Source organism: Gobius niger (genome assembly GCF_951799975.1).
Source record: "Gobius niger genome assembly, chromosome: 17".
In the NCBI taxonomy this organism is placed as follows: domain Eukaryota; kingdom Metazoa; phylum Chordata; class Actinopteri; order Gobiiformes; family Gobiidae; genus Gobius; species Gobius niger.
The window spans coordinates 246,314-268,337 of NC_136868.1; the positions used below are offsets into that span (position 1 = coordinate 246,314).

The window sequence follows — 22,024 nt, forward strand, 5'->3', positions numbered from 1 at the left end:
AGCCCACACGCCTGAAACAGAGGGTGATATGATGGAAGAGACTGTATGATGAGCGCCGGAGAGGATGAGAGGTTTGTTCAGGAAAGATGATCGACTGGATTAGACTGAAGTAGCATTTTGCAAAATCACAATCCATCTTTCGGGGCAAACGAGGAGGTATCTGGGAAAGACTCGCAGCTAAGCCACACTTATCTTCTATTCTAACTGTTGTTGTGGTTGTTTAGAAGATGGTGAAAGACTGTTGTGGATCGGAGGGAGCTGTGCAAGAGGAAGAGGAAGGAGGAGGTGACCAGTGTAGGACACCACGCTCTGAAACAAGGACAAACCCAGGAGGCGCTGCATGGTTTCAGAGGAGACTGAAGTTAGCCAGCCAGGCTTCCTCTGGGAAACAAATCAAGCACTTCATTACATTACGTTTGATACTCGACTCAGTTCTTGTAAAAGAGATCTAATGATTTTGTGCTGATTGGTTTAAACAAAAGAGGATACTTTTAAATGAGCCTGTAGAATTGTAACCAGATGTTTCGGCGAGGCAGGCGAGGAGGCATCAAAACAGTGCTCTGAAAGTGATTTATTTACAACAACAACAAAACAACGGAACGAGAAACGAAAAATGCCTAAGACTAAAACAGGAGACAAACAGCCTTACAGCAAACTGCCCTCTTCTACACCAGGAGAACTATAGGAGCAAAACCTCACACACCTAACAACATCCACACAAAACAAACAATATAAGCAATAACAAATTATACAAACAATAATCAAATCATATTAAAGCAATATAATTGATTACACATGAAACTATAGAAACCATAACCCGCCTCTAAATCAGTCCAACTGCCCCCAGGTCCCACAGCACTAAAAGTAAACAAAACAATCAAAACAATAGTCAGCTAAACCTGAGCATATATAGAGCAATACAACAAGCAGAACACAAACCAAAAAGAGCAGAGAACGGGGGGGTCACAGGTCACAGGGCCGTGTTTTACTCAACGTCTGACTGATTTATGTTTAACCTTTGGAAACTCCACCTCCGCTTTCTTATTCGTTTCATTCAGGGTAAAGTATTGCCATTGGTTATAACGACATGTATCTAGGCCTGACATGATAATGACTTTACACACATTATACATTCAAAACACTGCGGTTCGTCCTGACCAAAACCAGGAAGTACGACCACATTAGTCCAGTGCTCCGGTCTCTGCACTGGCTTCCTGTCGCTCAGAGAACAGAGTTTAAAACAGCCCTGCTCGTGTACAAGTCCCTCCATCTCTGACCGTATGAACCACCGCGGGCGCTGAGGTCCTCAGGGAGGTCTCACCAAACACCAAACACGGTGAGGCTGCGTTTCAGGTTCATGCAGCAAAGGTCTGGATCAGCCTCAGTAGGATGTGAGACAGGCCTCAACTCTGAGCATTTTGATTGATTTTGATTGATTTGTTTTATTGATTTTGAGTTCCCCTCCTGGAGCCGCCACCTTAACGTGGTGGAGGGTTTGAGCTCCTGAATGATCCTGGAGCTCTGTTGTCTTCGTGCCCCTGTAGGGTCTCCCAGGGCAAACAGGTCCTATAGGTGACGGGTCAGACAAAGAGCGGGTCAGAAGCTCCTTATGAGAGACCAACAGGCCTGAGAATCATGAGGCCGTCCTTCTGTGGACCCACCACCTGCAGGAGGAGCCATAAGGGGCTGAGAGCTCCAACAGCCCCCCCACGACCCCAACGGACAAGTGGAAGAAAATGGATGGATGGATTTTTATTGTGTTTTTTGTGTCTGGTGTTGCTGTGAGGCACATCGAGTTGTCACATGAAATGTGCCATACAAATAAAGTTGCGTTGCCTAAAACAATGTGATATTTAATTTTAAAACATGTTTTTCATAATATTATTTGTATTTCTGCAGCTGCCTACTTCATCACCAGGTTGTAAATCAGTGTAGAAGTGCTTGTAATGCACTCGAGGCTCGAGTCTTTCAAGAGGATTTTTTGTGAGATTGAAAACCCAGATCTCGCGACAGTCCAACTTACAGAAAGTGCAAGTAAATCAGTCCCAGCCACTGAGCATTCCTCTGCGAGGCTCCAGAGTAATACATCATGAAACAGTGATTGTCATCCCGTCTTTACTGCACCATAATAGATGGGAAACAAGTGAAGACGCTCCTCCGCCATGTGTCAGGGCCGCATCGCTCCAGTGCAATGACTTTCCACTGTGAGCTCCGTGGGAGACAGATGCTCGCCGCGATAATGGCCCGAAGTCGTGTCACACAACAGGAAAACCAGGGCGAATGGAGGCAACGCGTTTCCAAGATCACCGCCAAACAACGGATTAGTCATACAGTCAAAGAAGAAAGCATCAGCGCGGAAAGAAAGTGCCAAAAGTCACGGGACGAACAGCACGACACAGAACACGCTTCACAACTCAGAGATGCACGGTTTTGGGAAAATGTAAAACTGTGATTAGATTAGCTCTTTTCACAGGGCAGATTTCAGGCACGTCCAGGAGCAGTGGCATTAAAGAGAAAACTGACATAATGACAAACATTTCAGAACACGTTTGAGGTCTCACTCTTAATCACACCCCCACACAAGCAGAAGGAAGAGAAGGAACATGGAGGCTGTCACCATATTTACTAGAGTAGACATCGTTCAAAAACGGACATAAACAATGCATATTTTAACACATTGAGTGCCGCGCTGTTTGCCAACAATCACGTGTTATGTCTCATTTGAAAGACAAACTCTCAGCTCTCCGTCGGTGAAAACAGTTTAATTCTACGTATCTCTGTTCCTGAGAAATCTAAGCTAAACAGAGGCTAGTTTTGACACTCTCCTTTCTGATTGACTCCTCTCTCCTCTGGCACTAACGTTACATCGTTGACACGTTTTGAATCACCACGTGAGCATTTAAACAGGCAGGTTCTGGATTGAAGACTTGATCAGGATGTTTTTCAGTCGTCGAAATGTAAAAATCTCATCTGTTTGGATGTGTCCATGGGAAGCCGCTCTGCTTTGTCAAACGTGCTCCAGGGAGCGAGAGAGAAGTGTTTGTTTACAGCTGTTCGCTCGGCAACACCACTCCCCCTCAGACTAAAAAAAAACAAAAAAAAAAACAATAATAATGTGTATAAAATGTCCAGATCCTGACTTGAAGTTTTTGATCGCCATTTATTTCACTTCTGTTCATCACAGAGCTACCAAAATCACATATAAGGTGTATCAGAATGTCCAGTTTTGCAATTTTTTTCCATTGTTGGCTCAAAGTGTCAAGATTAAGGACTTACAACAAGCTTTACTGTATCTTTTAGTTTCTAGCATTAAAAGGTCTTCAATAATAATGTTTTCATGGCTCAATATCCCGAACTTTGAATTCTGTTCTCGTGACAGGCCTGGGAACATAAAAACTGTGGGCTTCTCTAACAAGCGAAAGAGTCAAAGGAAAGACAAGGAGGAAGAAGGAAGCATGTGTTGATCTCTGATGTCTCCGAGTGTCAAAACTACTTACGGTTCTCTTGAAACTTGGAAATGTGGACACTAAGACGGCGGCTGGAACATCCTAAAGACAAAACTCCCAAACACCTCTGGAGTAATGTTGTGTATCCGCCAGAGCCTATTTATTAACCTCTTAACTCCCGCCTGAACCGAGAGCATTTTCTCCAGTTCAGCTTTACCCAAATCCTGTAGGCCAGTGTAACGCCTCATTTGAAAGACCTGCAAAACTAAATGGATCTTTTTCTTCACAGCAGATTTTTTTACATCACTTTTTTTGTCGGGCAGTCGCCTCATTTTTGTCACATTTTCGTGACTTTTTTGTCAAATTCTTATCACTTTTTTGTTAATTTTTTGTCACTTTTTCGTCACCGTTTTCTCACTTTTTTCACTTTTCCATCCTTGTTTTCGTCTCAGTTTTGTTGCTATTTTCACACCTTTTTTCCAGAAGCTTTTGGATTGGGGTAAAGCTGGAGAAAATGTGCTCGGTTCAGGTGGGAGTTAGGGGGTTAATATTGCCTGCAGTTCACAAACTATCCACCGGGGGGAGCTGCAGCGCCCTCAGCACCCTGGGTTCCCACGGCCTTGGTATCCGCTGTCAAGTGCGGTGAGGAGAGCGGACACTTGCAGGTCTCATTGGTGATCAGGATGTCATATAAACATACTTAACATACTAAACATACTAAACATACTAAACATACTAAACATACTAAACATACTAAACACACTAAACATACTAAACATACTAAACATCTTATGAACACTCATTAATAACAGTAAATACTACACTGAGAAAAGGCAAAGGGAAAGAGGGATATTGTACATTATGCCACAACCCAATGACACAATGGAGATTTTTTTTTTTCACTCAAACTTGGCTGTAAATGCTGCTAAAGTGGCGCTAGCCCACAGTTAGCTTTGCCCGTTAGCCTGTTAGCTTCTACTGATCGTGATTAACCAAATAACGTTTTGCAACAAACCGAAAGCTGTGGACAGAACACAGTCAGGACTTACCTGTGCCACGTCATGAACCTGAGAGCAGTGACGGAGATGTTTTCCATTAGTGTGTGTTGGGGGTCGGAGCAGGGAAAGTTGCAAGTGTGATTTTCTGGCTAGAGACACCGGGGGAGATGAAAGACCCTCCAATCATCCCATTAACACTTGCATTAGCCCCGGAGGGACCACGGGGAGGATTTATTAAAGCAGCACTAAGTAACGTGTTTACCTTAATAAACCCTCCCCGTAGTCCCTGTGGGGGTGATACAAGTGTTAATGGGATGATTGGAGGGTCTTTCATCGCCCCCTGGTGTCTCTGGCCAGAAAACCATGTTTGCAACTTGACTGACACCGGACCGGAGCCACCAATACACACTAATAGAATCACGAAGAAGAAGCTAACAGGCTAACGGGCAAAGCTAACTGCGGGCTAGCGTCACTTTAAACAGTATTTACAGTTTAAGGTTTGGGTGAAAAAAAATATTTCCTTTGTATAATTGGATGCACAGTAACTCTCTGTCCCTTCGCCTTTCCTGTCAGCGTAGGATTTACTCTCCAAGACAATTAATAAGTTAAAAAATCTACTACACCTGCAGTTGCGCTTATGGCCTCTAGGGGGAAGAGTTACTTAGTACTGCTTCAAGGTAATAAAGCTGCTTTAAAAGGAGCTATACGGAATTTAGAAATGTAAAAACGATGTATTTTCCACACTCTACATGTGTGAAATAAAGTTGGTATTTTCAGGCCAAAACACCGCCATGCATTAATATAGAAACTGCAGTTACGCATACGCCCTGAGGTGGCAGTGCTGAGTAAAAACATGTACAATTGCCATCCCTTTAAAGGTAATAAGCCATGAATAATATGCTTGTGTAGATAATACAAATACATCTGTGGAATAATGATTTGAACAATGGTGTCCTGTCCTTGTGTTTTGTGTTCTCCAGCCTCCAGCCACAGGAGCTTCTGGAGAGGATCTGCCGGCTTCCACACAGGTCTGATATTTTTACAACACAACACATGACAATGAGCTGTGACAGGACGTCAGAAATGACCTTGACACCTTCTGAATTACAACCTGCGAGGAGATGAACCTGTTATTCTCACTAATCTTCATGTGAACAGATATGACATAATTTAATGATCATTCCCCACTGGGCAATTCCACAGTGTCATTGCACCAAGGACGATTGAAGGAATTATAATAAGGTGCTTCAAGAGAAAAGGCTCATATTAAAAGACTGGCTTTCAAATGATCAGATCTGTCGACACGTTCTAGGTCATTAAAAAATACATGGAAAGTGCATTCCTTTAAAGATCCTTTACGCACACACTTCCCTGAACTCTGCGCACTCATGTGTTTAGTTAATGGCCCACTGTGCTACAAAACAAGGCTTCTGTTCTCAGAGCAGATTGAACTCACTGCACAGCTAAACCCAGACACTGTGAAGTCACTGTTTTCATATGAAACGGCAAAACAACAATCATGTGTTTCTGCTTTCAATGACCATGGACTCATGTAGTTCTATTAAGTAAGGATTAAACACCTCGGAGCCGCGTTAGACGGTTCTAACGGCCGACACAGTGTTGTTCCTCCTGCATTATAACGTCTAACGCGGCTCCTCGTTGTTTAATCCGCTTATACCAGGGTCCCACAAACCTAACATTTATAATAAATGTGTTTTTCATTGACTAAAGTCACTAAATCTGCCAGACTACGGGACTATTTTGTGTGGGTTATTAGCCGGTCACTGAAGGCTGGTCTCAGAGCGAGTCATTCTCCGCAGCTATTACGAGGATCTCAGTCAGGCTCAACGACACAACATCAGCACAGAATCACAACACAACAGGACTAACCCGGAAACACTTTTCCCTGGAAGGAAACACCGATATGCGGCACTCGTGGGCAGGAGTTATTTACCTTTTACAAGGTTTAACCTGAAGCTAAAGCTAGCTAGCTCAACCAGCTCAACTGTTTATGGAAACAGCTGCGGTGGAGTCGCTCACACCTGGGCCCCCCCAACTCAAACTAACATGTTTGACTTTACTAATCCAGACAAATATGCTTCAATGCAGGATCATTTTATGTACGCCTGAAAATGATGAATAGCCTTAACCGTTTCCAATAGAAATGTAAAGCTCATATGTTATTAACAGTAGCTAACCTAGCTGCTCACTCTCCTCTACAAACATTTAGCAAACACTAAATCCATCTCATACGTTCCTGTCAGTCACTAATTACGCCTTTATCTGACTCAGCTGTGTCAGGCGTTGCTATGGCGACGCCACAGCGGAGTGACATCCCAGTGATTTAACTACCGGACTACGTGTGCGGTTACACCAAAATAATGCACCAGCCAATCAGAGTCCAGTATCACCCAGACCATGGTGTAAACGATATTAAAGGGTTTGAGTGCAAACCGTGGATTATGTTGACAACATAATCCACGGTTTATGGTTTTGACAACATTTTTTTAAAGATCCGTATTAGTCCAGTGCTCAGGTCACTGCACTGGCTTCCTGTATCGCTCAGAGAACTTTAAAATCGCACCAAAGTCCTCCAACATGTTAGAGCCGTATGAACCATCTCCAGCCTTAAACCGTTGTTTTAGACACCAGTTATTTATGAATGATTATCATGATGTTTTATTGACGTGTTATGAATGGATCCGCCTTCTTGCATTTCTACGTAACTGTGAAGAACTTTGAATTCCCTTGTGAACAAACTGGGAACTTAAAGGAACAGGCCACAGTGTTTCCATACTGAGATCTGTTCTTGCCTGAGCTTAGACGAGTTGATCCGTACCTGTCTGGTCTTTGTGTGTGCCCTCAGTCACGCAAAACGACCAAAGATGTTGTTAGCATTTAGCCTCTCCCAATGTATTCCTATGGCTCCAAACGGGGGTGAAATTGGAAGCTACGGCACAAAGACCAGACAGGTACGGATCAACTCGTCTAAGCTCAGGTAAGAACATATCTCAGTCTGGAAACACTGTTCCTTTAAAACATCCACGTAATGCTGTGTCTTTGGGGCTCTGGCACAGACTTTCAATAAGATGAGCGAGAAGAAGCCACTGAAGAGAGAAGCTCAGTCCAGTTGACCATTTTGCACATCCCTACAATGCAAACAGCGGGTTCTCCAGCCTGGAGCTCAGAAGCTCTCAGTATCTACAGCTCCTCAAAGCAGCTCCCAAATGGCTCTTCTTTTATCACCTGTACAGCTTGAATTTAGTGGAGATTTTGATTCATGACTTTGTGACAGTGCACTGCCTCCTGCATAAAACAACTATAATCAACTCCACTGCCGTAATCTGGCTTGTAGTCGTCTGTGTAGTCGTCGTGTTCAGATGTGAAAGCTGACTTTGGGAGGTAGAGGAACTATTGTTTATCATAGCAACACCTTCACTTTTAAAGCTGGTATTACTTTGTATTCAGATCCTGTTAGTGTTCCCTATAGTGGGGCCCTCTGCTGCTTGTGTCAGCTCCGGCCCTGTCCCAGCTCCAGTCCCGTCTATGGGCTGCAGCCACGTGCTGAGACACAGACTCCAGACAAGTCCAAACTTTAGCCAAGAGTCCTGCACTGCTGTTGTAAAGGCTCGTACAGAGGAAACACTGTGTGAAAAAGGCCGACATCGGGGCAGAGCAATGCAATCAATCAAAAACCCAGCGAATTCTAACTATAAAATCCAAAATACAATTGTCAAATATAAACTGGCAAATAGACACATTTGTGGATTAGCTTCTGTTAATAGAGGTGTTGATTTTGAGGTAAATGCTGTTTTCCCCCTCGCACATGGGCTGCAGCGTCTCTCTGTTTCTCTCTGAGACGACTGTCCTGTGACAGGCGGCGCTCGATGAACAAGTAAAAGAACAAAAACGTCCTGCAGATGAGATTTGGCTCATCAACATTCCTTATAAGAGCCGTCCCATCTCTACCTTTAAGGGGCTAGATCATAGACTGTAAATATATATATATATATATGCAAGATGCAAGTTAGCCATTTTATACTCACTACTGCCACTAATACCAGGAGTAATTTGGCATCCGCGCAGTAAAGTGAAGATTACTGCGGGGATGTCGAACTACTCCTGGTATTATTACGCCTACAATATAGTTCCCCCTTTTATCCGCTTAGAAAATCCACATTGTTTAATTGTGTGTAATTATACTTTGTAGTGGAACACTTCACGTAACCATATTTAAATAGGGAAAACGTGGAAGAGCTTGGTAGCTTCTATCTTGACCTGTTTTGGAGCTATAGAGGAGAGAGGGAGGGGCTAAATGCTAACGCCGTCTGCGCTGTGTTTACGTGACTGAAGATCAGACAGGTCCTAAAGAACTCGTCACAGCTCAGGTAAGAACATATCTCAGTGTGGAAAAACGCTGGCCTGTTCCTTTAAGCTCGTGCATGACGGCACTTCGGACCCAAAGTGACGCCTTTCTGAGCGACAGAGCAGGGTTTTAGAGGCAGTTGTGGTGAACAGGTCTGAGCTCACTCTACATGACGACATTGTTGGAACATTCAGGGGGAGGAAATTAGATATGTTTTCCCATTTTTGAACTCCGTATAGTCCCTTTAAAAGTGTGCTACATTTCAGCACAAGTTTGAAGAGACCAATTTCAAACCATCTTATATTTTCATTTTATATTTACACGTTGAACACAAGCTAAAGTAATTTTCTTTGTTTTGAAATATCATGTTGGCCACTAATTGCAGACCCAGCATATGCAGCCATAGCTCACTGCCCTGTTTGCAACACAGAATAATAAAACTATAATCCATCAGCAGATTTGTAGATGAAACAATGGGGGGGAAGAAAAAAACAAGTCCATACTATGGCGTCCTCTGGTCCTATATGACTTCCCCCCGCGGTCAAATCTATGGATGTTAAACCCTCAAAGTGACAGTTCAACCCACCCCCAACCTCTGCATGGCCCCACAGTCCGAGGAGCATGTTGTCTGCCATGCATCTGCAGCTGCCCCCGCATAACGCACTGTGGCATCTCCCGTGCCCACAGCCCGCAGTGGCACAGCCGTGTATGTTCAGACCCGTCCCTGATCCCGATCCGAGCTGACAGGACGATCGGGCGGGATCGGGACCACGCGCTCAGGAAAGAACAAGCCGGCGCAGGAACAAGTTTGTGTTTCTGGATAAAATGTCGTCATGTGTGCTCGTCCACAAAGTCGTTTAGAAGAAGGTTTTTTTTAAGCAAATGGCAAAACTATGATGAGGCGTCTGTCGCCCTCTGCTGGCAACAGTGGGGAGTGTCATCTGCTTAAATGGCAAAAAAATAATCATCTTTACAACAGAATAAATCAGTAGCTGAAATAATTAAAGCTTTATTAACCTCTTAACCAAGCACATTTTCTTCAGCTCGGTTTTACCCAAATCTAAAAGCTTCTTGACTAGAACTACAAAATGGATCTAAAATGATCGTTTTCCTCGCGTTGTTGCCGTCACTTTTTTACTTTTTCCTCATCACTCTTCTGTCACTTTAGTGTTGCGTTTTCGTCACATTTTCGTTGCTGTTTTTGTTGCTGTTTTGCCTATTTTTTCAAGGAGCTTTAAGATTAGGGTAATGCCAAAATGGAGAGAATTTGGTGAGCTCAGGTGGAGGTCAAGAGGTCAAATCATGGTGGCGTTACCATAGGAACCAGATTATTATTACATTATAACATAGAGAGCGATACCAGCAATGGTAAAGAAAGGTATTAAACAATATACGGAAACACAACATCGTCACTCGCAGACAGAGCATAGATACAGACGGCATCACGTCAGAGAGGAGGTGTGGCCTCGTCAAGGGGAAAAAAAACGTTTTAGCCATTTTCAGGCGAAATATAAACTTATTTATCACATACAAATAGAGTCAAGTCTAAATCGGGTCCATATGGATGTTTATTCACAACAGATTGTTCTGTAGAAGCGAAAAAGAAAAAAAAACGGCAGTCGTAGCTAACGCTAGCTAGTGTTAGCATTAGCACGATGCTAACATGAAGCATTGTGTTAGCGTTCTCCGTTATTTATGTGTTTATGGGCTGTTGAACCACTTTGCTTCTCCCCATGTCTTTGTATCTTTGTTTAGTAGAAACTATTTTCATAATTCAGCATTTGTTAAAGTATTTTTTTAATAATTAGAGAAAGATTCGATTTTCCTCCAAGCAGAGCTCCACAGTCCCGCCCACTCCCGGTCACGTGTCGGGTCAGACACACAAAATCCCATGTATTTTTAACAGTGACTTTTCGAAAAAGTCGATTATTAAGAGTTTAATGGCCACAGTTTTACTCTGCACACGGACACACAAACACATTTCCAAACGGACTAATCTATCACTCAAATCAGTCAATCATACCACTAAAAATGTCATTATGTTGTGGTTTTGAAGCCCACACACTGTGCTGGTTCCAATGATCCACCGGGCAGTAAACCTAAGTATGAAACACATGTGGTGACTGAGCTTTAGTGAACGGGAGAGTTAACTAAAGCTTCTTTATGTGAGCTCACAAGGACACGGGGATGAGCAATAGGACCCAGTGTGCCACAGTTCCCGCCACAGTCACAGATGTAGATAGAACCCTCCCCCAAACGCCCCACAGCCTCCTGGATTCACTCTGCTGCTCTGAGGCCCGGACACAGTTAGAACCAGGCGGAGGGCGCGGCGGTTAATGCTCTCGCTTCACAGCAGACGGTTTTGGATTCGGGTGAAAGGGTCGGTGTGTTTCTGTGTGGAGCTGGATCCCGTGTCTGCGTGTGTGTTCTTCACTTTAACTCCACTTTAAGATAAGATATGCACAACAGGGTTCCTCTGCAGCCTGGTGATTCTGACCAGAACCTGCTCAGCATCTAAGCTCATGGGTCAAACGCTGAGCTCACGACTTCATAACCAGCTTGTGATTTACAATGATGTGGCTGAGAGTTCTTTTGTGCTAAGTATGGCAACAGTTAAAATGAAGAATGTTCTATGTTCAAGTCGGCGAGTCCGAGTCCGAGTCTGCTCATTACCCACCAAACATCGCAAATTATGAATGATCACCCCATCCACCACATTTATGTCAAAGCCCAGTTAGAAATGGTTCATGGATGTACAGACCTTTGGAGATGTTTCTTTAGATACACATGAGCATATATTAAAATGGCCTCTGAGCTCATCATTTCAAATCACATTCAGTGTTTGCTTTTTGTGGGGTCAGATCATAAATATAAGACAGAAGAGATAACCGGTGTAGTAATGATCCTGAGTGGTCTGAGAACATGGCTGCTCACTCTCCTCCTGCGAAGCTTGTTCCTTAAAAGGGCAAATGGGCGGAGCGGCTACGAGCCTCCACAGAGCTCGAGAACCTGTCAATCGTAAATGTAGGCGTCCGCTTTTTATTGCTGATGCAAAAACCAGCGTGGTTAAAAACACGACACTAGCCCAGCATTGTCACATTTTAGCAAGAATAAAACTCTTCAGAGCCAGGCAGTTTAAATGCCAAAGCTGCACAGGAATCCTGTTTACCAAGTGTCTTTTGGAGTCGCCCCCGGCCACCAGGGGGTGGTATTACAGCAATGTCTTGTCCCCGCCGTGAGGACCATAGAAAAGGGCATTGGGTCAAATGCACATCCTGTGGCCACTGTTAGATGATAAAGAAACCACAGAAATTTTTAAAGAGGGGGTGTTCTGCTTTAAAGAGGGGGTGTTCTGCTTTAAAGAGGGGGTGTTCTGCTTTAAAGAGGGGGTGTTCTGCTTTAAAGAGGGCGTGTTCTGTATTAAAGAGGGGGTGTTCTGCTTTAAAGAGGGGGTGTTCTGCTTTTTTCAGCCCCATAGCACCAGTCTATATCTCACTACAATGATGACAAACCTTCTGTTGGTCTGTAAATGCAGTAAATTAGAATAACTGCCTTGTATAAAATGTCTCTCTCAAAATGGCTGTAGTGAATGTCTTGAAATAGGCCTCTGTCTCTTTAAGAACCTCTGAGCCTTTAGACACGCCCCCTCCACACGCTGTCTGTGGCATCAGTGGGGAGGGGGTTCTGCTGAGGAGCAGTGGTTGGTTACTCGGCTGGTGACCAAAGCTCGGAGGCGTCTCCAGGAGGTGGGGGCGTTCCTAGGAGGACTCAGGCAAACCTATCCCTAAAATGGCCGCCGTCAGAGCTTTTACAGATTACTCAGAAATACGTGAATGTGCCAAGGCAACACTTCAGCCATGTTTTTAATGAGGGAGTGACAGAATAACATGATGGAAAGCTTGAAAACGTCCATTTTGCAGAATACCCCTACTTTAAATGCCTTGAAACAGACATGAAACATACCTCATACTTTAGAGTCGTACCTTTTCCCTATGGGTGGGTAATGCCATAGGGAAAACATATTGAGCAGACTCTGAAAAGTAGCCCGGACTAGCCGACTTGCTAGTTGTTCTAATTCTTCTTTTTAACTGTTACCATACTGATCACAATAGAACTCTCAGCCGCACCAACATTTTAAATATAAGTTGTGAATGAAGTTGTGAGAGAAACATATTTTCCCTCAGCATTTGACCCGGCTCAGATGCTGAGCTGGGTTCTGGTCAGAATCATCTGGCTGGAGAGCAAACCTGGGGGCAGGTGCTCATGAGCTTCTCGCTTCAGCCCAGTCCCTTTGAGCAGAATGAATATATGCTCAAATAAACAAATCAAATTAAATAAAACAAACTCATTTATATGGGAATAAACGGGTCTGGTCAACAACAAACATGTGCATTTGTAGGAACAGGCTCAGATATGTAGCTTAAAGGTACTAGATGCAAGTTCGTCCTTTTATACTCACTACTGCCACCTCAGGTCTTACGTGTAACTGCAGCTTCTATATTAAGCTCATGCATGACGGCCTTTCTGAGTGACAGTGCAGGATTGTAGAGGCAGTTGTGGTGAACAGGTCTGAGCTCAGTCTACACATTAGAACATGGAGGAACATGAAGGGGGAGGAAAATACTTATTTTTAACATTTTTAACTCTGTATAGTCCCTTTAAGGCATTTCTATGATTCCTATGTTTGTAACGGCTGGACTTATCCACATAAAACTAAAACTCACAAAGTTCAACATCTTCTCTCTCAGCACATATGAACTAAGGACACATTGTTCTCATAAAGCTGATCAAAAGTGGCGACAATATTCAAAATACTGTGCTTGAACTTTCAGCCATCAGACGAATGTGGCAGGTTTGTGAATCCAAATAATGATCAGGGCAAACGTTTGGACATTTCTTTCCAAAACTGTCTCTCACATTGAGCTGTGTAGGCTGTTGAATGTGGCGAACACGAGGACATGAACACCTTAATCCAACTGTGGACTGTTCCCTCGTTTTGTCACGTGTGGTGGACACCAGAACTGGAGATTTGGAAGCACGAACACAAAAACACACACAGACTCACTCTTTCACCACGCGTGCTTCCATAGTGCGTTTGCATTTTCCCATTCCAGCCTCTGGTTTTAAAGCTAAACCTCGTACATACACCACTGCTCCGTCCAAACCCAACGCTGCAAGTGCCAAAGCAGCAGATGCACGAACAGCAGCAGATGTGAAGCCCACTCCTCACAGCAGCATCATCACACTGCACATTAGCACCGGCTCCAAAACAAGGGCTACTGTTCTCCTCAAGTCCATTTCCTCGACACGTTCCTCATTTTCAGGCTTATCGGGGCGGCTTTGGTCTCTGTGGACGCCTGACGCCGCAGTCGGGGTACGTTTGGTTGATGCACCTTTTGCTCTCTGCCGCTCCGGGTCAGGAAACTCATTAAGGTTTATTAATCACGTTTAAAGCTCAGTCCAAAGGCTGTGATCGATGTAACTACTACAAAGAAAGAACAAGGAAGAAAAGCTTTGAAAGGAGAGAATGAGGCACAATCCAGCTTTGAATTATTACTTAGCTTTGTGTCGGATATTACCAAAGAACCTCGTGAACATGTTTCTGTCGCCTTTTCATCTCTGTTTTAAAAGACATGGTTTGATTATAGTAAATTGTTCTTAAACTGGGATAATTATATGGTGTTTGGAAATAAGAAAAATGCTTGTGCAAAACTAGTTATTGAAGATGTAAATATTGAATGTGTTTCCGAAATCACATTTTTAGGGTTTTCCTCGACAGCAAACTTATCTGGAAGCCTCATATGGACCACATCAAAGGTAAAGTTAGTAAAAACATTGGTTTCCTATATAAGGTTAAACACACGTTGGATGAAGCTTCAGCCTTACTTGTTCCTTATATAACAGACTGTGTTGAAGTGTGGGGTAATGGAGGCACCAGTTATACAGACAGGCTGTTCTTACTCCAGAAGAAAGCTGTAAGAACTGTGACTCTCAAAGGTCCACGAGACACAAACTGTTTATGAAACTGCAGACCTTGAAATTTAATGAATTGGTCAAATTTTAAAAACTACAAATTATGAGGAGAGTGAAAAATAAGTTGGTGCCAAAACATATTCAAAACAAATGTATGTTAATCACAGACAGTAACAACAGAAGAAAGGGCCGTTTCTGGGTTCCATATTCACACACTTCACAAAAACAAAAGGGTTTCTTGTAAAAGGATCAGTTTATGGAATTCTTTGGACACTGTTCAAAAATCGTGTAACACAATCACTCAATTCAATAAAATGTATTTTAAAAAAATGTACTTGGAAAATACGAAACATAAGAACCAATGTGTTGACAGATTTGAAACAGTCATTGATTTAGATGTAAAGTATTATTGTACCTTGATATCGGCAAAAACAAATCAAAAACGGGCGAGCCGTTTGTTCAGAGCCAGCTCAGATTTTGGAAAAAAAAAGGGGCATGAAATGTATAAGACAATGTCTTCCTCACGCTCCTGTTCAGCACTGAAGACTTTGCTGTTGTTGTTATTATTGTGTCTGTAAAAACGCCATGGCTGAATAAAACATTTGAACTGAACTGAACTGGTTTTGTCGCTTTTTTTGTTGTGTTATTGTTGCTTTTCCCGCATGGTTTTGCCGCTCTTTAAGACACTTTTTTACTTTTAGATTTGGGTAAGGCCCAACTGGGGAAAATGCGCTTGGTTAAGTCGCCCCCATGTCCCACTACAGCCACAAGCATGTGTAGGTACAGGTAACAAGGAAGTAATTACACATAAGTACACGTTAAGTACAAGTAATTACACATTAAAGGTTTAAGAACTGTTCAAACAATAATAAAAGATGTGGGTGTTCGTGCCACAAATTCTACAAGGGGCAATAAATGTGTATCATATTTTAAGACTTGCACTTTTTTCATCGTTTGGCTGGGGGGCGACTTATACTCAGGTGCGACTTGTATATCAAAATATATAATTTCATATGTTATATATATATATATACTTTCACATGCCCAGGTAGTTGCCAAGGCTGGTGTGACTTATACTCCGGAGCGACTTATGTTTTTTTTTCCCCTTCGTTACACATTTTTTGGCTGGTGTGACTTATACTCCGGAGCGACTTGTAGTCCAGACAATGCGGTACATGTCGTCTCACTTTAGAAAACAGGCCGCGCTCATGGGCAGTTACTGCAGGGTTTCCACGTGCATTAAAAAGCATTAAAAGTCAGTGAACTGAGCCAAAATCCAGGCCTTAAATGTCATTAACTTTTTAATTGGATTCAAACTGGCATTAAATCTAAATTTCACTGAAAATGATGATGTGACTCATTTAACCTCAAAGGTTCATTCAAAATATGAAAACTATGGGTTAAACATCTTCAGCTACAGTTTCGGCTGAGATTCTCTTTTTGATAAAAAGTTTCCCGTTTTATCCAGTTTTCTTTCCTCTGTTTGATGAAGTGTTTTCAAATCTAAAGAAATGTTTTTTTCTTCTTTTGTGGCGTTAAAATGTACTATTTGGGCATTCAAAAGGACATTAAAGCTGGGGTACCTCATTTTTCCTGGTCAAAAAATGTAATGTTTAGTTTTGGCCCAGACTCATTTCTAGCTGTCACAATCCCTCCAGCACAGCCAAACTGTTCAAGCAAATGAATGATATGCACGTTTCATGGACAGCTTTGAGCCGTGGCAAAGTGAAGCAGGAGGGACCACCTACATAAACTGCACTCATTTCAATCCTACTTCTGTCATCCATCGCTCTATAACAATTCGGGTGAAGACATTGCAACAAGATCTGTTTTTTGTGTTGTTTGCTGCGTTTACAACAAACTCTATGAGGACAAATAAAGATTTAATTTATAACAGCAAAAACGTCAGGTACCGCAGCTTTAAAAAGCCTTGTAAGCCTTTGTGACACGTTGGATGCAGTTGTTGAATATTATTAACAGCTAATGGAGAAAGACTGTTGTGGAGCGGAGGGAGCTGCGCAGGAGGAAGAGGAAGGGGGAGGTAGAGGAGCTGCCCAGTGCAGGACACCACGCTCTGAAACAGGGACAAACCCAGGAGGCGTTTCAGAGGATCAGAGGAGACTGAAGGCAGCCAGGTTTCCTCCAGGTTTCCTCCTCCCCGACCTCCAAAAACATGCGGTCGGCTCAGTCACAGCGGCTCAGGACTAACACCTGAACTCTGAATAAAGCACTGACTTACTTATACTTTGGAAACTTTTATTAAACCTTGCACTCCTGAACTAACATGTGTAATGACTTTCTTGTTCGCCGCCTGCACTTGAAGAATCTATTTATCTAAAGACATACTTTTTTTACTGATTTAGAAAATGTTTGCAAGGCAGAATCTGAATCTGCTTTTCTATCTATATCAGCTCAGGTTCTTTAAGTGGATTCTTAAGACTGTAGCCACTAAATTGGAAAGATTTTTCATATTTGCGGTTGCTTTATTTTAGTCGGTTTCATTTGAAATAAGATGTATCAAAATATATCCACAAATGCAAATGATGTTACAACCAACCCCAGACTGCCAGGACGGAGACTTTATAAAGACGATATCCTTCGAAAAAAGTCGTCCGAAGGGTCAAGACTTTTCGTAATTAAGCCAAACCGATGTGATGTTTGGATTCAGCACATCATTGTTCGACATAAGCTCACAAAACTCAGACACCGAACGCGTCGTCCACCAGCGTAATGATCATCCTGATGACGTCCAGGAGAACCAGCGATTTTAAAAATATCTACGAAACATCTTCAGGTTCTGAAATCGGCGAAATGTCTCACAACAAACAAGTCTAAACGGCTTTGTCGCGAAAATCTCTGCAGCATTTGGGAAAGTCCTGGACGACTGAGCGCTGACAGCAGCAAGCGGCTTCGCAGGGTTATCACAAAATCAGGCGACGAAACATCCACATCGCAGGAAGCCACAACAAATCGAAAAATCACTGACTTTTACACAGTTTTCCTTAAAAACGCACAAAAGCTACGTCAGTTTTAGTCAATTCTTTGGTTCTTAGTTTTTGTAAGTCTTTCTTTGGCACACACTGATTAAAATACTGCAAAAAGTAATGAACTAGATCAGTATAAACATCTCAATTTGTTGTTTTGACTGGTTAAGAAGTTGTTGGGCATTTGTCCCAGATTATTTCACTTGTTCTGAGATGTTTCTGACTCGTTTCGATACATTTCGTTCTTATTTCAGGTCATTTTCTTTGCCAATGGGGAAAGAAAATTGGTCTCATCTCATTGGCAGTTTTACTTTCTTATTTCAAGCGAGATTTACCCTAGAACTGGTCTGAAATGTCCTCAAACAAGCAAAGGAAACTCGGTCCGATCAGGAAAAGTGTCTAAATGAGTGAAAACCGCTCAAAACAAGAAACATTTCCTCAATTCAAGTCATTTAAGCCAATGCTTGATATTGACTTTTTGCAGTGAAAATCCTTCACATTTTGGTTTAATGGAACACTGTGTTGAATTGGCTTCTTTATTGCAACATTGGAGGCAGTTACGTGTCACCCTGTGCAGCCCTCGCTCACACAAAAAGCAGCCCTCGTCCCCTTCTAAGCTTCTACGTGTAAGAAATGTGAGAACAGTGTGAGAACAGTGGGATCAGCCGTCCTTACCGCGGTGCCGGTGCTCCTGCCGGTGTCCGCTCAGCAAGAAGAGAAAGTCCTGGCAGGTGTCGGCTTCGAGCAGGGAGCTGTTGTGAAGGCACAGGTCAACAATCAGGGTCACCGCTCTCTGGCAAACCATGTCATAGTCGTGTCCTTCAGAAGACATGCTCTCCAGCGCCGTCCTGTCTGCATCCACGCGCGATCATCCAGGGACTACTGCAACAGCTACTTCTACTATTACTGCAACTACTACTACTACCTCTGCTGCTGCTGCTGCTGCTACTACTACTACTACCTCTGCTGCTGCTGCTGCTGCTGCTGCTGCTGCTGCTGCTGCTGCTACATCCCACACAACTGCCACCACAGCACATCCTCGCTTTAAGAGCCGTGCCCGTCACACAGAGACCTGCCGACTTTCTTTGCCGCGCTTTGTTTTCTTCCACAGGGAGCGCATGCATGTGGTGGCTCTTCCCCCTCTTCTTCTGCTGCTTCTTCTGCTGCTTCTTCTGCTGCTTCTTCTTGTCTGTTTGGGTTTTCCGTGCGCCCGGTCATGTGTGTAAGTGAATCATGGCCGTCTGTAGCGGCGCAGCGCGTGAGGATGAATGAAAGAATAAGAATAAGGACAGAAAACAAGTTGGTGAAGCTCGGGGAGTGCGTGCGGGAGCTGGCGTGGTAATGATAGAGCGTGTGTGTGTGTGTGTGTGTGTGTGTGTGTGTGTGTGCGTGTGTGTGTGTGTGTGTGTGTGTGTGTGTGTGTGTGTGTGTGTGTGTGGGGACTGGGTGATGCACTTTGCTCCCCGGGCGATTCCTCCTGAAGTTATTGCATCATGTCAATGCTAAAGAGACAGCACTGAGAGAAAATAATGGAGAAAATTGCATAAGAAATAAAGAAAACAATATGATCAAAATGTCAAATATGAAAAACACATATATATAAGATTCTATAATATTACACATTTAAACTTACTGAGAGACGCTGCAGGTGAACAGGGAAACAAATAAATGTAGAGACGTCAATTTGAAACTTCTGCTGAACATCACAGATATAAATATGAGAAAAAAATGTGTTGCATTGTTTCTGTCATTTTATGATTTCCCAAAAAAATAAGGCATTATGAGCATTAAAATGGCCAAAACTGCCTATATTTTGGGACCAGATTAAAATTTGATGGTTTTATTTTATTGACATATTAGTAACTAAGGTTTTTTCAGAGGGGATTTTGGATATTTTGTTGAAAAAAATCTGTAAAAACTCAAATTCCGCCTGTTTTTTTGGTTTCAAAGCTGAATAAATCAGGCTTGGAATTAGATATTAAAAAATCCCTCTGAAAAAACCTTCAGAATGTTGTTGTGTCTCAGCCTGTAAAGTGTGGAGTCTGTGGGAGCTTCTATAAGGGCTCAGGCTCTGCCCGAGTGCGGCTTCTCTCATTCAGAGAAAACCAGCCCTGAAGTTTTGTAGTGCATTTTCAAACAGTCTGTATCCATGGATACAGACGCATCTCTGTAATCGCCCATATATGGTCATGTTTGAAAACAGTTAAGGGGGAAAACAATTTTGAAAAAAATCTAAACTTTCTCTAATTATTCAAAAACTACTTTAACAAACGCTGAATTATGAAAATAGTTTCTACTAAACAAAGAAACAAAGACATGGGGAGGAGCAAAGTGGTTCAACAGCCCATAAACACACAAAAAAAACGGAGAATGCTAACATGATGCTACATGCTATCATCGGGCTAATGGTAACGTTAGCTAGCGCTTGCTACAACTGTCGTTTTTTCACTTCTACTGAACAATCTGCTGTGAGAAAATATCCATATGGGCCCGATTTACACTTGACTTTATTTATGTGATAAATAAGTTCATATTCCACCAGAAAATGGCAAAAAAGAGGGAAAAATGTGTTTCCCAAAAGATTCTATTTTCCCCCTCGGCGAAGCCACGCCCCCTTCTATGACGAGATGCCGTCTGTATCTATAAGCCATTTTAAACTGTTGCCATGCCGACCAATGGGAAATGAGTCGATCTGCTCTGGAACTTTACCTCTATCTATGTCACTTCCTGTGAGCGGCTCAAAAACTATAAAAATAACTTTCTTCCCAACTTTTTTTTTAACAATTGTTCTGCTTCACTGAAATAAAATGAACATTTTTACTTACAACTGATGTTATGGAGCTAAAGAGGTCTTCAAAAGTGTTAAAAACCTGTCATGAGCCTTTACTTTAATCATCCAGGCAGGGGCGGATCTAGGAAAAAATAAATCACGGGGTGGCAAGCACTGGTTATACAGACCAAAAAAACTGTGACATTAATCAGGTTTTGAAGATCTGGGTTGTAACTAGTCCTTGAGGTTCATGACGACACAAGATCAGAACCTGGCTGAAATGAATGGGGTGGCAAGATCTTTACTCGGGGTGGCAGCTGCCCCGGTGCCGCCCCTACAGATCCGCCCCTGCTAATACTCGGGCACAGGGACAACACACTATTAAAGACTGAATAATCTCAGTTTCGTTGGTCACTTTGTAATAATATTGGGAAGTATAAATGAACGACTCAAGGTGTAAGCGCGAAACAAAAAGGTTCGGAACCGCTGCTCTAAATCGGTGGTTCTCAACTAATGGGCCGGGACCCCAAATGGGAAGCTGAACCATTTTCAGTGGGTTGTGGATCTTTTCCAGAAGCATTTGTTTTATTTATGTCACTCACTGCTTGTGTTTGACTGTTATCGGGTTGTTTCCATCATGATTATTGTCTTTTTTAATGTTTTATGCGACTTCTTCTGCAAAGAAAAGTTGCTTTCTGTGCGTGTTTGACCTGTAGTGGCCCAGCGGCTGTACGGGTGGTCAGAATCACACTCTTACCTTCGATCGCGGTGGTCTCGACAACTCTCCGGGATCAATTGTGTGGAAGGTTTTCTGGTGAGAGGCTCCGACAGCAGAGAAAACCATCCAAACACTCGACCCTGGAGACCGCTGTGCTGGAGAGTAAAGGTGCCATGGGAACCACTCACAGCGAGTCGAGAACCGTCCAGAACGAGGATGCAGGTCGGGCGGTCAGACATTCCAGTGCACAGGTGTTGAAGATGATGTGGTCACCAGGAAAACAACGGCGTCACATTTCAACATACTTACATTTAGTTGCCATCAAGGCCGTGGGAACCCAGGGTGCTGAGGGCGCGGCAGCCCCCCCTGGTGGATAGTTTGTGAACTGCAGGCAATACGAACCCCCTAACTCCCACCTGAACCGAGCACATTTTCTCCAGCTTTACCCCAATCCAAAAGCTTCTGGAAAAAAGGTGCGAAAATAGCAACAAAACTGAGACGAAAACAAGGATGAAAATGTGAAAAAAGTGAGAAAACACTGACGAAAAAGTGAGAAAAATTTAACGAAAAATTGCGAAAAAAAAGGACGAAAAACTGATGAGAATTTGACAAAAAAATGCGTATAATTTGACGAAAAGGTGAAGAAGAAAAAAATTACAAAAAAATGACAAAAAGTGATAAGAATTTGACAAAAAAATGTGAATAATTTGACGAAAAAGTGACAAAAAAGTCACGAAAATGTGACAAAAATGAGACGACTGCCCGACAA

General features: G+C 42.9%; 1 protein-coding gene across 1 annotated transcript in view; it reads right to left on the minus strand.

Moving 5' to 3' along the window:
- The window catches only part of syt6a (synaptotagmin VIa), a 186,968-nt gene extending 168,299 nt beyond the window's left edge, over positions 1–18,669 (minus strand). The window contains exon 1 of the mRNA XM_079574942.1: positions 18,443–18,669. Within this exon, the coding sequence (XP_079431068.1) occupies positions 18,443–18,599 (157 nt within the window). The 5' untranslated portion in view covers positions 18,600–18,669. The remainder of the gene's footprint in view (positions 1–18,442) is intronic.
- Between the last annotated feature and the right edge of the window lie 3,355 nt (positions 18,670–22,024).